Genomic DNA, 14,561 nt, shown 5'->3' on the forward strand with positions numbered 1-14,561 from the left:
AATTAGGGTTATTTAAAACAAAGCTAATAAAAACATTAAGAGTGTCAGATTAATCAATTTAAAATCCAAAATAATTTCAAACATTAAACAAGTGATTTATAATTAATATTTGTGTTTTAAACTATTTGTTGTCCTCCTTTTCCTCAGAACACTCAGATGAGCTAATACATATATTAAATGACAAATAATATCTTTCTACTAAATAGTCTATGTTTTTGAATATTAATTAATTTTCATATCTTTTAAACTGTTGATAGTCATCCCTTTTCTCATCACTCAGGTTAATCCATATTTGATTTAGGGAACCTTCAACATGGACACATGTGAGCTACAACCTGGGTTTTGGAGTGCTGTAAACAGGGCAGGTTCCTTCAAAGTTAGTTTGGAAGGTTTTTCATGGTTCTTTGGGACTTGGTATTTTCATTCCTTTGAGGAATGATCAGTGGTGAAATGCAAATTGTTTTACTATTGGTTCTGTGGGTGTGGCTTGGTGGGTGTGGCAGGGGAATGATACTTCAAAATCTCCATTCCCTCCCCAGTCCTGGGGGTAGGATATTGTAAAATCTCCATTCCCACTCCACTCTGGGGCCAGCCAGAGGTGGTATTTGCTGGTTCTCCAAACTACTCAAAATTTCCACTACCGGTTCTCTGAACTACTCAAAATTTCCACTACCAGTTCTCCAGAACCTGTCAGAACCTGCTGGATTTCACCCCTTGTTTGGATAGTACTTGAGGTGGGTGGGAGAGGTTAATCAGGATAATGTGATGTTGTAACAGCTCTAACTGGGATTGGTGTTCCTTTTCTTTCTTCTGATTTGCTCCTTCTCAGCAACCTCCTTTCCTTTACGCTCCAGATCAAGTTCCATCCTCTTTATGGATGGTTTCTTTTAAAGTGTTCACCAGATTTTTCAGCTTTGGCTCATCATCCAGGACTCCACTGAATACTTAAAAAGAACCCTCCAATTCTTCTCATCTGTGCATAGTAAATTACACACCCATAGTAAACATCCATTTTATTTCCAGTTCTGCATATAAATATTTCAGCAGTGCTGAGTGAAAATTGATGTCTGGATCCATCAGGATCTCATATTGTAAGCCTATCTTCTGAAGATTTTTACCAGCTCCTCTGCTATATGTTTAGCAATCACATTTGTTAATGAAATTGCTTCCGGGTACTTAATGACACAGTCACAGACCATCATAATATACTCATTGCCTTTAGTAGATTGTAGTAAGGGGCCTACAATATCCCTGGCTATTTTAGAAAAGGAAATCTGGTCTGAAAGTCCTCTTTCCATAGCAACTTTGGCTTTGGCAACTTTTGGCTCCCCTTTTGGCTTTAGCAACTGACACATAGGGGAAGATTGATAGTGTTGGGCCAACTCTCCACAGATCCCTAGCCAATAGAATCAATCCAAAATTCTGTAAGTGGTCCTATCCCTGAGGAGCTATCTAATAAACTGAAATTAAGTGTAGATAAAAGTAAAGTTTTAGACTTAGTCAAGGAAAAACTAAATGCCAGGTATAGACTAGGTGAAAGAGGGATGAGAGGGATCTTGGCGTCCAAGTGAACAATCTCTTAAATATGAGCCAACACTGTGTAGCCGCTGTCAAAAAAGCCAATGTAATCCTAGGCTGCATGAATAGAGGGATAGAATCAAGGTCTTGTAGGGTATTAGTACGCCTTTACAAATAAGATTATTATTAAGTGGTCTTAAGAAGAACAGTCTTGTAAATACTGCATTTAGTTTTGGTCACCACAATATTAAAGAGATGTTGAGACTTTAGAAAGAAGAATAACTAAGATGATTAGGGGACTGGAGGCAAAAACATACAAAGTACGGTTGCAAGAATTGGGTTTGTCTAGTCTAGAGAAAAGAAGGAGCAGGAGAGACATGATAGCACTGTTCCAATATGCTACAAAAATGAGGGGAGTCTTACATTTCAGAACAGACTTTCTTATTCTCCTCTCTCCCTCTGCATCTACCTTTCTACTACCCTCTGACTTTTGTGCTGCCATGTATTTCTTGGCTGTTCAACCAATACTATAAATACAATCATACACAAAGCCAAACACTGCAACCCAATTAAAAGATGGGAAGGATGGGATCTTCTGTTAATCTATCAATCCCCTCCATTATTATGCTCCCCCATTGGAGCCCAGAGTAACTAGTACCTGGCTCAAAAGCAGACTTTTCCCCCCTTCGTGTGATGCATTCGGCCCACAGGCTGTGAGTTTGACACCCCTGATGTAGTGCTACTACCTATTTATACTGCACAGATAAGACCACACTTGGAATACTAAATCCAGTTTTAGTCACTGTGATACAGAAAAGATGCTGAGAAGACTAGGGTCTTCCAATATTTGAGGGGCTACCACAAAGAAGACCATTGATTCTCCAAAGCAATTAAGATAAAACAGAAGTATCAGATGGAAACTAATCATGGAGAGAACTAACTTAGAACTAAAGAGAAATTCCCCCTAACTTGATGCATTAGGAATATTGGGACTCCCAACCACACTTACAAACCAATTATCAATATTTTAGGGAGGGTTTACAAACAGAGATGGGAAGGCCAAAGGATATGATAACATTCAACAATGATAACAGTCCACAGCTGTCACTTTCCAGCCTCTTAGCTGGCTCTTATCCAACAGTTGACATTTCCAGAACTGATGGGAAATGAAATTTCACTTCAGGCACAAGGAAATTTAAAATCAACTGCAATTTAGCATGGAAATATGGAGATCTAATAGAAAAGAAATCACAAAAAGACCCTCCTCTTAACATCAGGAAGAGTTCAAGGATATTGATTGCCTCCAGGAAGGACTAAAGTTGTGTCATCAATGTAGAGTTTAATTGAACTTCATAGCTCTGGGTGACCTTCCCCAGAAGTCTCTGGAGACAAGACATCACAATGAAGGACAGCAGAAGTCAATTCCCTAGGTGTTGAACTATTTTCCTCCAGCATCCCTTTCTGGACATGTCCTGACAGAAAGGATCACAACTCCCTCAGGGATGTGTTTATGATTTTTCACTTACATGTGTTCTCCAACTGACCCTCTGCACTTGGAGTCTTGGAAGAATTTCAGGATCCCCGGAGGAGAAATTATTTTTCACTGTAATTATCACCATTCCGGTCTTTGAGACATTTTCTGCTATAGTGACTGTCTTTGATGTTAACATCAGATTAAATCAACAAGAAAGGAAACTTTCATCAGAAAAGGATAAATGTCACAGCTCACGCTCTGTATGGCAGATGTTTTGGAACAAGCAGAGCTTGAACTCTTGAATGTACCTTTCCCTCATTTTCAGGTGAAGATTGATGTGTCTGTGTCTGAATCAGGAAACTGAGAGTGCCTTGAATTCTCCTAATTCTTCTTGTTCTTGTTTGGAAACAGGAAAGGGATTGATTCAGTCCTATAAATGATGGATCTTCTGCTTCTAATGCTGCTGGTGTCTCAAGCAGTCCCTGAGAAGCTTAGAATGAAATGCCCACTGAATTTTGAGATACGTGATGAGGAAAAACCCTGGAACTACTACAGGCCAGGAGACCATCTCATTGCTGCAGTCACCACTGAAACAATGTCATTTCCTAGAACATTGCCTTTCAACACACTCCCTTCTAGTGAGTCTCGTTCGTAAGTTACTCAGTGTGATGGATTTGCATTCCCTACATTTGCACTTCTAACACTATTTCACTTACCCTTATATTATAGGATATAATATATCCTATAATATTTCTTGAATCATTTTGATTTTCATGGCTTTCCTCTTTTCTCTTCTTTTATGAAATGTACTCGAATTCAAACATGTGACAAATAAAACTTGAAAGAAATTCAGATTATTTATGCTTTTCCTTCTAATACTATATTAGTATTATGCTTTTCCTTCTAATACTACCATTTCCAATTCATCACGGGGATACTGAGTTTGGTTAAAAGTAGTGACTGAAAGGGTTGCAGATGCCTCTGACCAGACCATTTCCATATTTATAGAACTACTCATTGATATTCAATGCTTGATCCTTTGAGGAATAGGGAATGATTTCTTTTTATAGTTGCTTTTCTGGGTCACTTATGGTACATACTCTTCATTTTATGGTGGTTCCACTTTAATGATTGAATGCTTTTGCATACAAGTTAATGGGCAGATGAATATTAGGACTTCTATAAATAATGATGTATTTATGATTTTTAATTGAGGTGGAGGACAATCTCCATCCCATCTTCTCAAAGCTCATAAAAAATACCTGCCAATGGGTTGCTCTCATGTGTCCATGGCTTTGGATCTGTATTGGCTTAAGACACAGGAGACTTGTGGAGACAAAGAGGGTTAAAATGGAAAAAAAATGATTTTGTTGTTGCTGTTGATGATGATGGTAATAACATGAACATTTTTTTACAGTACAGGACTTTATTTTAAATTGCTAACCCTGGCTTTCGCCATTCAAACAGTCAACAAGAATCCTGAACTCCTGCCCAATCTCACACTTGGCTACAACCTGCACGAGAACTATTTCAGTACGCTTGGCACTTCAGATGCTTTGTTGGACATCGTCTCTACTGGGCAAGCCAATGTTCCCAACTACAGCTGTGGAAGGAAGGAAAACCTTCTGGCTGTTGTTGATGCAGCTAAGAGGGAAACTTCTACTCAGATGTCAACATTAGTAGGCACCTACAAACTCCCTCAGGTTTGTGTGTGTGTTTCTCTATCTGGTAAAGTGAGTGGGGAAGTTGTGGGCGAGTGATAGAGTTTGTGTCCCTCTTTCCATTTTTTTAACTTGTCCTTCTTCTCTTTCAGTTTATAAGAAATAGATACTTATGTAACCATGCTGGTTTCTTCTTGAATTTGTTTTTCTTTTTCACTGGTATTGTGCTGGACTGGGCTTTTATTAACATGTTTTTCGTAGATTTCCAAGCTTCTTGGGTTGTTCATCCCTGGAATCTTTCCCAGGCTCTCTCTTTGTTAAAATAAGGCTTTTTTTTTTAAATGTTTAAGAACACTGGTTGGAATATGTTCTATTCCTTGGGTTTGAGTTATATTCACTCTCCCTCAAAATTCCTGCAAATTCAATCTATATCACTTCTTCTCTGTTAGTAAGAATTAGGTCCAGTATAGCATTTCCTCTAAATCCCTCCTCTACTTATTGGATGATGAAATTGTCAGCTAGGCTGGTCAGGAATCTGTTTGATCTTCCACTTGCTGCAGTTTGTCTCCTAATTGATATCAAGGTAGCTAAAGTCCTCTATTACTACTGTAGGGTGTTCGTTTTTCTTTTATTTTTATGCAATGATAATATTAACTTAAGTTAATTAATTTGTTAATGTTCTGTACTTTATTTCCTGTTTTTTTATATAGTTCAATGAGTAATCAACAATAAAGTATTTTAACATGTTCATGAGTATTAGGTTGGAGTTGTTAAAATCTAGTATTTTGGAATTGATCTGTCCCAAAATATAGCATAGAATTCTTCATTGCCTTTTCAGATCAGTGATGCATTTGTTTCAGAGGCTCAGAATGAAAAAAGTCAATTCCCTTTTTTCCACCGGATGCTCCCCCCAAAAGGGATCACGTACCGAGCAATAGTTCAACTGCTCCTCCATTTTAGATGGACCTTGATTGGTCTCATTTCTTCAAACACAGAGGAAGGAGAGAGTTTCATGAGGACTTTTACTCTTGTGCTTCTGAGGAATGGAATTTGTGTTGTTGTATCACGACGATTTGCAGCAACTGGATATACAACACCACTCGGTGATGATGTCTCCAAGTGGAGACAAGTCAATGTCTTTGTGAACTACATAGAAAATACTGATATTTGGGACAGAATTCGTTTTTTCCAGTTTAAATTTGAAACTATGCCAGGACCGATTGAAGGGAAAATCTGGATCATGGGAGCCATCGATTATTTGTTATCGAGTAGGGTGGATCTTTACAAATACGCCCATAGTATTTGGAGCTTTGCTTTTCAGGAAAAAGGAAGGCCAGAAGATGATGCTGTTGGAACTAAACTCTATGTGAAATTGGAAGATCGTTTTTTTCACTGTTCCTTTTCAAAGCACATCTTTTCTGTCAAAAGTCGGAAAAGATGCACCCAGAAAGCACCCCTGGAGCCTACACCGGAAAATAGAAGCATGTGGATCCCTTTTCACCTCCGTTTACACAGTGTTGTTAAGACTCTGGCCCATGCCTTGAATGCTGCATATTCTTCCAGATCCAGAAGGAGAAGCAAGAAGGGTGACGAGAGCATGGAGGCTTCAAAGCTGCAGCCATGGCAGGTATGGAGTTCCTCCCAGGATGCATAAAACCCCAAAGGAGAGGTAGAAGGACCTTCTCAACCTCCTTGTGCTACAAAAGGCTGGCCAGACTAACCACACAGAGAATAACATAGCAGGGATGGGGGATAAGAAGCTTTGGCTGAATGCTGGCAACACCAAGAGGCTTTTTCTGTGTGGATCTTTAGGATCTAATAATTTAACATCTTTAGTTCTGGACAGGGTTTCGCTACCCCTGAAAAACTGGTTCAGGGCTTTTGGGTTCTCCTGGACTCACAACTCCTTGAATAGCAGGTGGCAGTCACAGCTAAGACAGCTGCACTGTCCAGTTCCATCTTTTCCTGGATCAGGAATCCCTGTGTTTAGTCATTCAATCCCTGGTCATCTCCTGCTTGGACTATTGCAATGCATTTTACACGGAGCTACCCTTGAAGAGATTTGGAGGCTACAACTGGTGCAGAATTCAGTGGTGTGGACAATTCTTGGGATCCCTGGGGTAGCCCATGTTACATCACTGCTCCACTAGCTGCACTGTGTACCAGTTTGCTTCCAGGTGCAATTCAAGGTGTTGATTGTCACCTTTAAAGCCCTGCATGTCATGAGTCCAGGCTACCTGAGGAACCATTTCACCCCAATGGGACAGGCCCAGCCCACCCATGCCAGAAAAATGACATCTTGTGGGTCCAATCAATTAAGGAATTCATGCTCCAAACTCTGGAAATCCTTATGTATAGAGAACAATTCTCTTTTGGACGTATCATTTCTGCTAAGATGCACAATAACATCAAGGGCAGCGGTCGACCCCGAGGCGCCTTGTTTGTGGGGTGCCACAAGGGTCGGTCCTCTTGCCCCTCCTGTTCAACATTTATGTGAAGCCGCTGGGTGAGATCATCCGTGGTTTTGGGGTGCAGTTCCATCAGTACGCTGATGATACTCAGCTGTACATCTCCACCCCAGACCATCCCAACGATGCCTTGGAAGTGATGTCCCAGTGCCTGGAGGCCGTGCGGGTCTGGATGGGGAGAAACAGGCTTCGACTCAACCCTTCCAAGACCGAGTGGCTGTGGCTGCCGGCGTCCCGGTATAGCCAGCTGATGCCATCACTGGTTATTGGGGGCGAATCATTGGCCCCCACGGAAGGGGCCCACAACTTGGGCGTCCTCCTGGACGCACGGCTGTCTTTAGAAGGGCATATGATGGCTGTGGCCAGGGGGGCTTTTTATCAGGTTCGCCTGATACGCCAGTTGCGCCCCTTTCTGGATCGGGACTCCCTACGCACAGTCACTCAAGCACTCGTCACCTCTCGTCTGGACTATTGTAACGCTCTCTACATGGGGCTCCCCTTGGGGTACACCCAGAAGCTCCAACTGGTGCAGAATGCGGCCGCGCGGGGGATTATGGGAGCGACTGGGCGCTCCCATGTGACTCCTCTCCTGTGCGAGCTGCATTGGCTTCCAGTGGACTTCCGGGTGCGCTTCAAGGTGTTGGTGATCACCTTTAAAGCGCTCCATGGCTTAGGGCCAGGGTACTTACGGGACCGCCTTCTGCCACCAATAGCCTCCCACCGGCCAGTTCGCTCCCACAGAGAGGGCCTCCTCAGGGTGCCGTCGGCTAGACAATGCCGGCTGGCGACCCCCAGGAAGAGAGCCTTCTCTGTGGTGGCACCTACCCTATGGAACAATCTACCCCCAGAGATACGAGTGATCTCCGACCTCCGGACCTTTCGTCGGGCCCTAAAAACTCATCTCTTTCAGTTAGCTGGTCTCTCTTGATTTTATGATTTTATGGTTGGTTTTAAATTTTGATATGGATTTTAAATTGATAAATTTTAAACTATGGGCCAAATTTAATTATTTTAAATCTATTTTTTAATCGCACTTATGTATAAATGTTTTTTATCTTGGCTGTTCACCGCCCTGAGTCCGAAAGGAGAAGGGCGGTATAGAAATTCAAATAATAAATAAATAAATAAATAAGATCCTTGCTAGCATTCTTGACAAGCCTAACAATTCACCGCCTTTTCTCTGCTGGCAATTGTACCAGGCAGATACTTTATCTCCTTCAATACACCACATCCTTTCCTAAATAGACACCTCTTACAATTGAGTCACCAACTGGAATATGGTTTCTCTTTTTATATACTGTACTCACCACACATGGCTGATTTGCAATACCAGATGCAGACCTTCCCTTATCAAGGTAACTCTTCCCGCATGGACCATCATCCCCTGCCCAATTGAGCCTTCATCATCAGAAACAGCTCGACCTACCCCCTTAGTTTCCCCATTAAGTTTAGCAGGGATAGAGCAACTGTTATGCAGGGATACATCAAAGACATCTTGTTTGTGGCCCACATTTCTCACTCGGCCAGATCCAACAAATTGTCCATACTGCCCTTCTCATGCAGGATCTTTGTGATGGAGGGGGCTAATAGTGGAGCACCTCAACAGAGCACACGTGCTGAATTGGTCACCTAATTTCAGATTGAAGAGCACACGCTAAAGACTTTGGACAGACAATCTGTTCATGTATAGTAAACTAGTAATCTGCATACAAATAGGCAGTATTCAAAAAAAAAATTTGGAAGCACTTTATTCTTAAAATGATATCAGAATAAGTTTGTCCAGTGGTGGGTTGCCCCCGGTTCGCACCGGTTCTATAGAACTGGTAGAAAAACTGGTGGGAGGCTCCACCCACTGACCCCGACATCATCAAAACGCTTCTGCACATGCAAATCGTTAGTAAAGGTAAGTAGAACCCACCCCTGAGTTTGTCTATGTGTTGATATAAATGTTGCATCCCAAAATCATATTTTTATTAAATAGCTATCTTTATGACAATATAGCAAAATAGATGACCAAAAACTACCGTTGTTCCCCAAAAATCAGACCTTCCCCCGAAAATAAGACCTCCCCAGAAAATAAACCCTCCCCTGAAAGTAAGACCTCCCCCTGAAATTAAGATCTCCTCCAAAAATAAGCCCCCCCAAAAAATATTTAACTGCATGCACAGCTGGTCCCTGCCATTTCCTCTAGGTGAGGGTTTGGGAGACAGAACTGGAAATCAGGTAAGACAGCAAGAGGAGCCATGTCTTGTTCCACACACCCCAAAATAATAAGACCTCCCTGAAAATAAGACCAAGCGCTTATATTTATTTAAAAAAATATATAAGACAAGGTCCTATTTTCAGGAAAACATGGTAATTGTTTTCCACCACTCCCCAGTTATACAAGGAGCATAGAAAATCATTTCAGTACAATTTTTAAAACTATTTTTATACATTTAGTTATCATATTATTCTGCCTTCACTTAAGATTCAGATTTCTAATCATCGCATCAGAAAATATATTGCTGATACTTTGATGAAATCAAGTTATATCACCAGCATACTCATAATCTATTAAGAAAGTAAAATGATATTTGGATATACGGCATACCAGCAGGCTACATATTGGGATATTATAAATTCAAATCCTGTCTTAACCATGAAAGCCATCTGGGTTACTTTGGCTAATCACTCACTCTCAGCCTGATCAACCTCATAGGTTGATCTCAACCTGATGGATCCCAGGTTGATTCAGCCTGATGGATCCCAGGTTGACCCATCCCAGTTGATCAATCCTGCCCAACCAATCTCACAGGGTTGTTTTTTGGGGGAGATTGGTATTGGTGGGAAATTTGTGCTATGAAACTTGTAAGAACTCATAATGTACCTTACAATAATGTAAAATTAGCTTATGAGGTCATGTTTCCCATCTGGTCTACTTGGAAAAAGATTAGCCTGGCAATTTTCTTCTTGAGAACTCCATGTTCCCCCCCCCCAAGGCAATTATGAATAATCTCATTGTTTGTTTGTTTAATTTTTTTTGTGATGTGTTCTAAAATATTCCGTTTAATAGGCAAATTATATTTTGCCAATACCTATTCTTTTTCACATATCATCTACCAATTTATCTGAGCCAGATTTATCTGAGCATTTTTTACTTGTGAAGATAGTGGTAACACTTGTTCTCCCAACTCACTATATTTGCAAGTTAAACAACTGTCGATGAAAGTTTCAAATGTGAAAAGTCCACCTGTGATGAGAAACCAAGTTTTCTGCTTTTAAAATTCCTGGATTTTTATTCTAGTTCCATCCATTTCTGGAGAAGAATGAGTTTTTCAATATTTCCCATTGGAAATTGTACATGGACCAAAATGGAGATGTAGCAACAGATCTGAACGTCATAAGCTGGCTGCTTCTTCCCGGGTGGGCTCCCATCGATGAGCAACTGGGGAGTTTTGAGAGGCAAAGATTTACTGCCAGTGATGAAACTCTGTCATTGCTAAAGTCAGTCAACAAGGTGGGAGAACTATTGCTGTCTTTCCTCTTTTTCCTACAGTTGGGTTTTTTCTTTCTTATTCTTGCCTAAATGCAGAACCTGTTGGTAGTTGTATCTCTTGCAACTACTTGGAACTCGTTAGAGAGTTCAGACTTATCTAAATGAAGTATAGAGTTTCTTTGGCTAAGGTTTATTTTGACCTTTGTTTTCTATGGACGGTTAGTCCTAACATATTTTCTTTGGTATTCCTTGTTTTTCTGCTTAGTCTCTGCCTGAGTCCAAATGTGTGGAAAGTTGTCATCCTGGATTTGTCAAGAGGGCTCGAGAAGGAGAACCAGTTTGCTGTTATGACTGTGTTCCTTGTCCAGAGGGGACCATCTCCACTCAGGAAGGTAGGTGACACCAAAGAAAAGAGGAGGCATTGGGGAAGTAGATTCATCCAGAGCATTTTTCTGGAAGTGCAAGTTAAGAGACTGATAGAAACTCACCTGTTTTCTTCTTTATTGTGAAAGTGCACAATTTCTTATCTAATGGGAAGAACAGCAAAATGATCTTGAAAGAGAGGCTGCCAAGAGATAAGAGGGTTCGCCATATTAGGCAATCTGTATTACTACCATATAAAATCTCTCTTCTAGATTTAGTTTGGATACTTCCTTCCATATTTTGATTTTTAGGAAAATCAGATTTCTTTGAAACTTGAGGAAATACCTTAGTATAATCATGGAAAGATTCTTCCAATGTATTCTATATGGGTCTCCCTGTGAGGATCACCAAGAAGTTAAACTGTTCCACAATGAGATACTGTGGACAATTTTGGGGACATCTCATTTCACCCACATTTCCACTGTTCCTGTATACACACACACACACACAGAGAGTATATATTGTTGTTATTCGTGAAGTAGTGTCCGGCCCATCGTGACCCCATGGGCAACATTCCTCCAGGCCTTCCTGTCCTCTACCATCTTCTGGAGTCCATTTAAACTCATGCCGACTGCTTCAGTGACTCCATCCAGCCACCTTGTTCTCTGTCATCCCCTTCTTCTTTTGTCTTCAATCTTTCCCAGTATTAGGCTCTTCTCCAGTGAGTCCTTCCTTCTCATTAGGTGTCCAAAATATTTGAGTTTCATCTTCAGGATCTGGCTTTCTAAAGAGCAGTCAGGGTTGATCTCCTCTAGGATTGACCGGTTTGATCACCTTGCAGTCCAAGGGACTCGCAGGAGTCTTCTCCAGCAACATAGTTCAAGGGCCTCCATTCTTTGGCACTCAGCCTTTCTTATGGTCCAACTTTCACAGCCCTACATTGCATATATATTTGTGTGTGTGTATACACACACACACACACACACACACACACACATATCACAAACATGCATACATGAACATACATACATACTTACAGGTGTGTGTGAGTGTGTAAGTGTATATATGAAAATAGTACTCTTATTATCTTTATTTTGAGGAGATCTTAAAACATGCATTTGGGAAAATGTTCTTGGTATCCGATGTCCTAAGAAGCTACTTCTTAAAATTTGAATGGAGAGGTTGTTAAAAAAATATATTCTTTGGTTTTCTTAGATATAGAAAAATGCAGCAAGTGTCCACCTGATCAATATCCAAATGAGGACCGAATAAAATGTATCCCCAAAATTATAACCTTCCTGTCTTACGAAGAATACCTGGGCATCATCCTGGTCTCTTTTGCCCTAATCTTGTTCCTAACCACGGGCCTTGTTTTAATCATATTCATTAAATACCTAGAAACTCCCATTGTCAAAGCCAACAATCGGGACCTCTCCTACATCCTCCTGGTCTCCCTCCTGCTTTGCTTCTTGTCTTCTTTCCTTTTCATTGGTCAACCAAGGAAAGCTACTTGCCTTCTTCGACAAACAGTGTTCAGCATTGTCTTCTCAACTGCCATTTCTTCTCTCTTGGCCAAGACAATTACTGTAGTGCTGGCTTTCTTGGCCACAAAACCAGGAAACCGAGTAAAGAGATGGTTGGGGAAGAGCTTAGCCAACTCCATCATCTTTTCGTGTTCTGCTGCCCAAATTATCATCTGCTCCATCTGGTTGTGTGTTTCTTCCCCATTCCCTGATTTTGACCTCCATTCCCAGCCTGGAATGATCATTCTGCAATGCAATGAAGGCTATGATGTCATGTTCTACATCATCCTCAGCTACCTGGGCTTTCTGGCTGCCATCTGCTTCACCGTGGCTTTCCTAGCCAGGGATCTCCCCGGGGCCTTCAATGAAGCCAAGCTGATCACCTTCAGCATGCTGGTCTTCTGCAGTGTCTGGGTGACTTTTGTTCCCACCTACCTGAGCACTAAAGGGAAATACATGGTGGCTGTTCAGGTCTTCTCCATCTTGGCCTCCAGTGCTGCTCTGCTGGGCTGCATCTTCATCCCCAAGTGCTACATCATCATTCTGAGGCCGGACCTGAACACAAAGGAGCATCTTACAAGCAGAAAAACTGTAGAAATATGAGACAGAGGAATTTTAGGTCTTAACCTTTTTCTTAACAGTCTGCACCAAGAAAATGGTCCAAGCTCTTCTCCATACATAAGCAGGCCAGTGATTGTCCCTACCATGTTTAAAGGGTGTTTGGAAGATAATATCCCAAACTGGATAAAGTAAAATTCAAAGATGTCCATTGAGCAGGATATCTGCCAATGTCCTTAGCCTACTTGAGGCCTGAGATGCCACACCCAGGTTTTTTTTTTAATCATGACGTGTGTGCAATTAGATTCTTGTTGCTGTGCAAGAAATATTATATATAATGGGGGCAGGTTGGTGGTGGAATGTTGCAGTAGTGGGTTTCAAAATTTTTTACTACCGCTTCTGTGGATGTGGCTTGGTGGGCATGGCATGGCTTGGTGGGTGTGGCAGGGGAAGGATACTGCAAAATCTCCATTTACACCCCACTTCAGGGGAATGTTACTGCAAAATCTCCATTCCCACCCCACTTCAGGGGAACGTTACTGCAAAATCCCCATTCCTCCCGATCAGTTGGGACTTGGAAGGCAGAGAACAGATAGGGATGGGGCCAGTCAGAAGTAGTATTTACCGGTTCTCCAAACTACTCAAATTTTCTGCTACCGGTTCCCCAGAACTGGTCAGAACCTGCTGAAACCCACCTCTGGTATGGTGGTAAAATTCCATTATTTTGGTAATGTTTTTTTTAGATACAAGAGCCTTTCAATCACCTCCTGGGGGAAGGTCTAAGTCATCTTTCTATGGCCATCTTCTCCAGCCTTCCTCTGAAAATTGATATATCAAATAATAAAAGTGAAATGCTTTTATTTCATGGTTGTATAATCGATACTATAATGGAAGATAGTATACTTTTTAAAAACAATTGATATTGTCACATGTATGTTTATATAGATATGATTATAATGATTACGATGATGATGTTTATATGTTTGGACACCTAGAAAACACATGTTCAACATAGAAATGGAATATGTGATATAAAACAATAAAGAATATTTAACAATAGTGTGAGCTGATTTTTTTCAAAGAAAAAGGAAATTATTATAAAGATGGTGGTTGCTATGAAAAAACAAGGTGATTTGTCCTGTTGGAGATGAAAGAAAATTTGCTACAGGAAATCATTATCTCCTTATTTTGTTCAGACATTCCACTGTTTCTACTGACCCCCTACAGCATGGGAAGTGGGCTACAGAACATTATACATATACAGCTTAGATTTTGTAGGCGGCCAACATGGTGGCAATCTGAGAGGAGATGTCCGTTTTAATTCCTTCAAACACAATTAAAATATCCTTCTACCTTCCATAGCTTTAGTTAGGGACACTGACTCAGGGGTGAAATCTAAAAATTTTCTCTACCGGTTCTGTGGGCGTGGCTTAATTGGTGGGTATTGCTTGGTGGTCAGGTGCCCCGGTGGGCGTGGCTTGGTGGTCAGGTGCCCTAGTGGGCGTGGCCAATAATAAT

At 41.1% G+C, this 14,561-nt stretch overlaps 1 protein-coding gene across 1 annotated transcript; it reads left to right on the forward strand.

The window, feature by feature from the left end:
* Window positions 1-313: 313 nt before the first annotated feature.
* On the forward strand, window positions 314-13,088 carry LOC139309920 (vomeronasal type-2 receptor 26-like). Its single transcript, XM_070934103.1, has 6 exons — window positions 314-323; window positions 4,460-4,695; window positions 5,492-6,280; window positions 10,408-10,620; window positions 10,865-10,991; window positions 12,178-13,088. Exons 1-6 carry the CDS (start codon window positions 314-316, stop codon window positions 13,086-13,088), a joined length of 2,286 nt encoding a protein of 761 aa, XP_070790204.1.
* The last annotated feature ends 1,473 nt before the right edge of the window (window positions 13,089-14,561 follow it).

Source organism: Pituophis catenifer, unplaced genomic scaffold (assembly GCF_029215685.1).
Source record: "Pituophis catenifer annectens isolate HBS135680 unplaced genomic scaffold, rPitCat1.0.hap2 SCAF_2, whole genome shotgun sequence".
NCBI lineage: Eukaryota > Metazoa > Chordata > Lepidosauria > Squamata > Colubridae > Pituophis > Pituophis catenifer.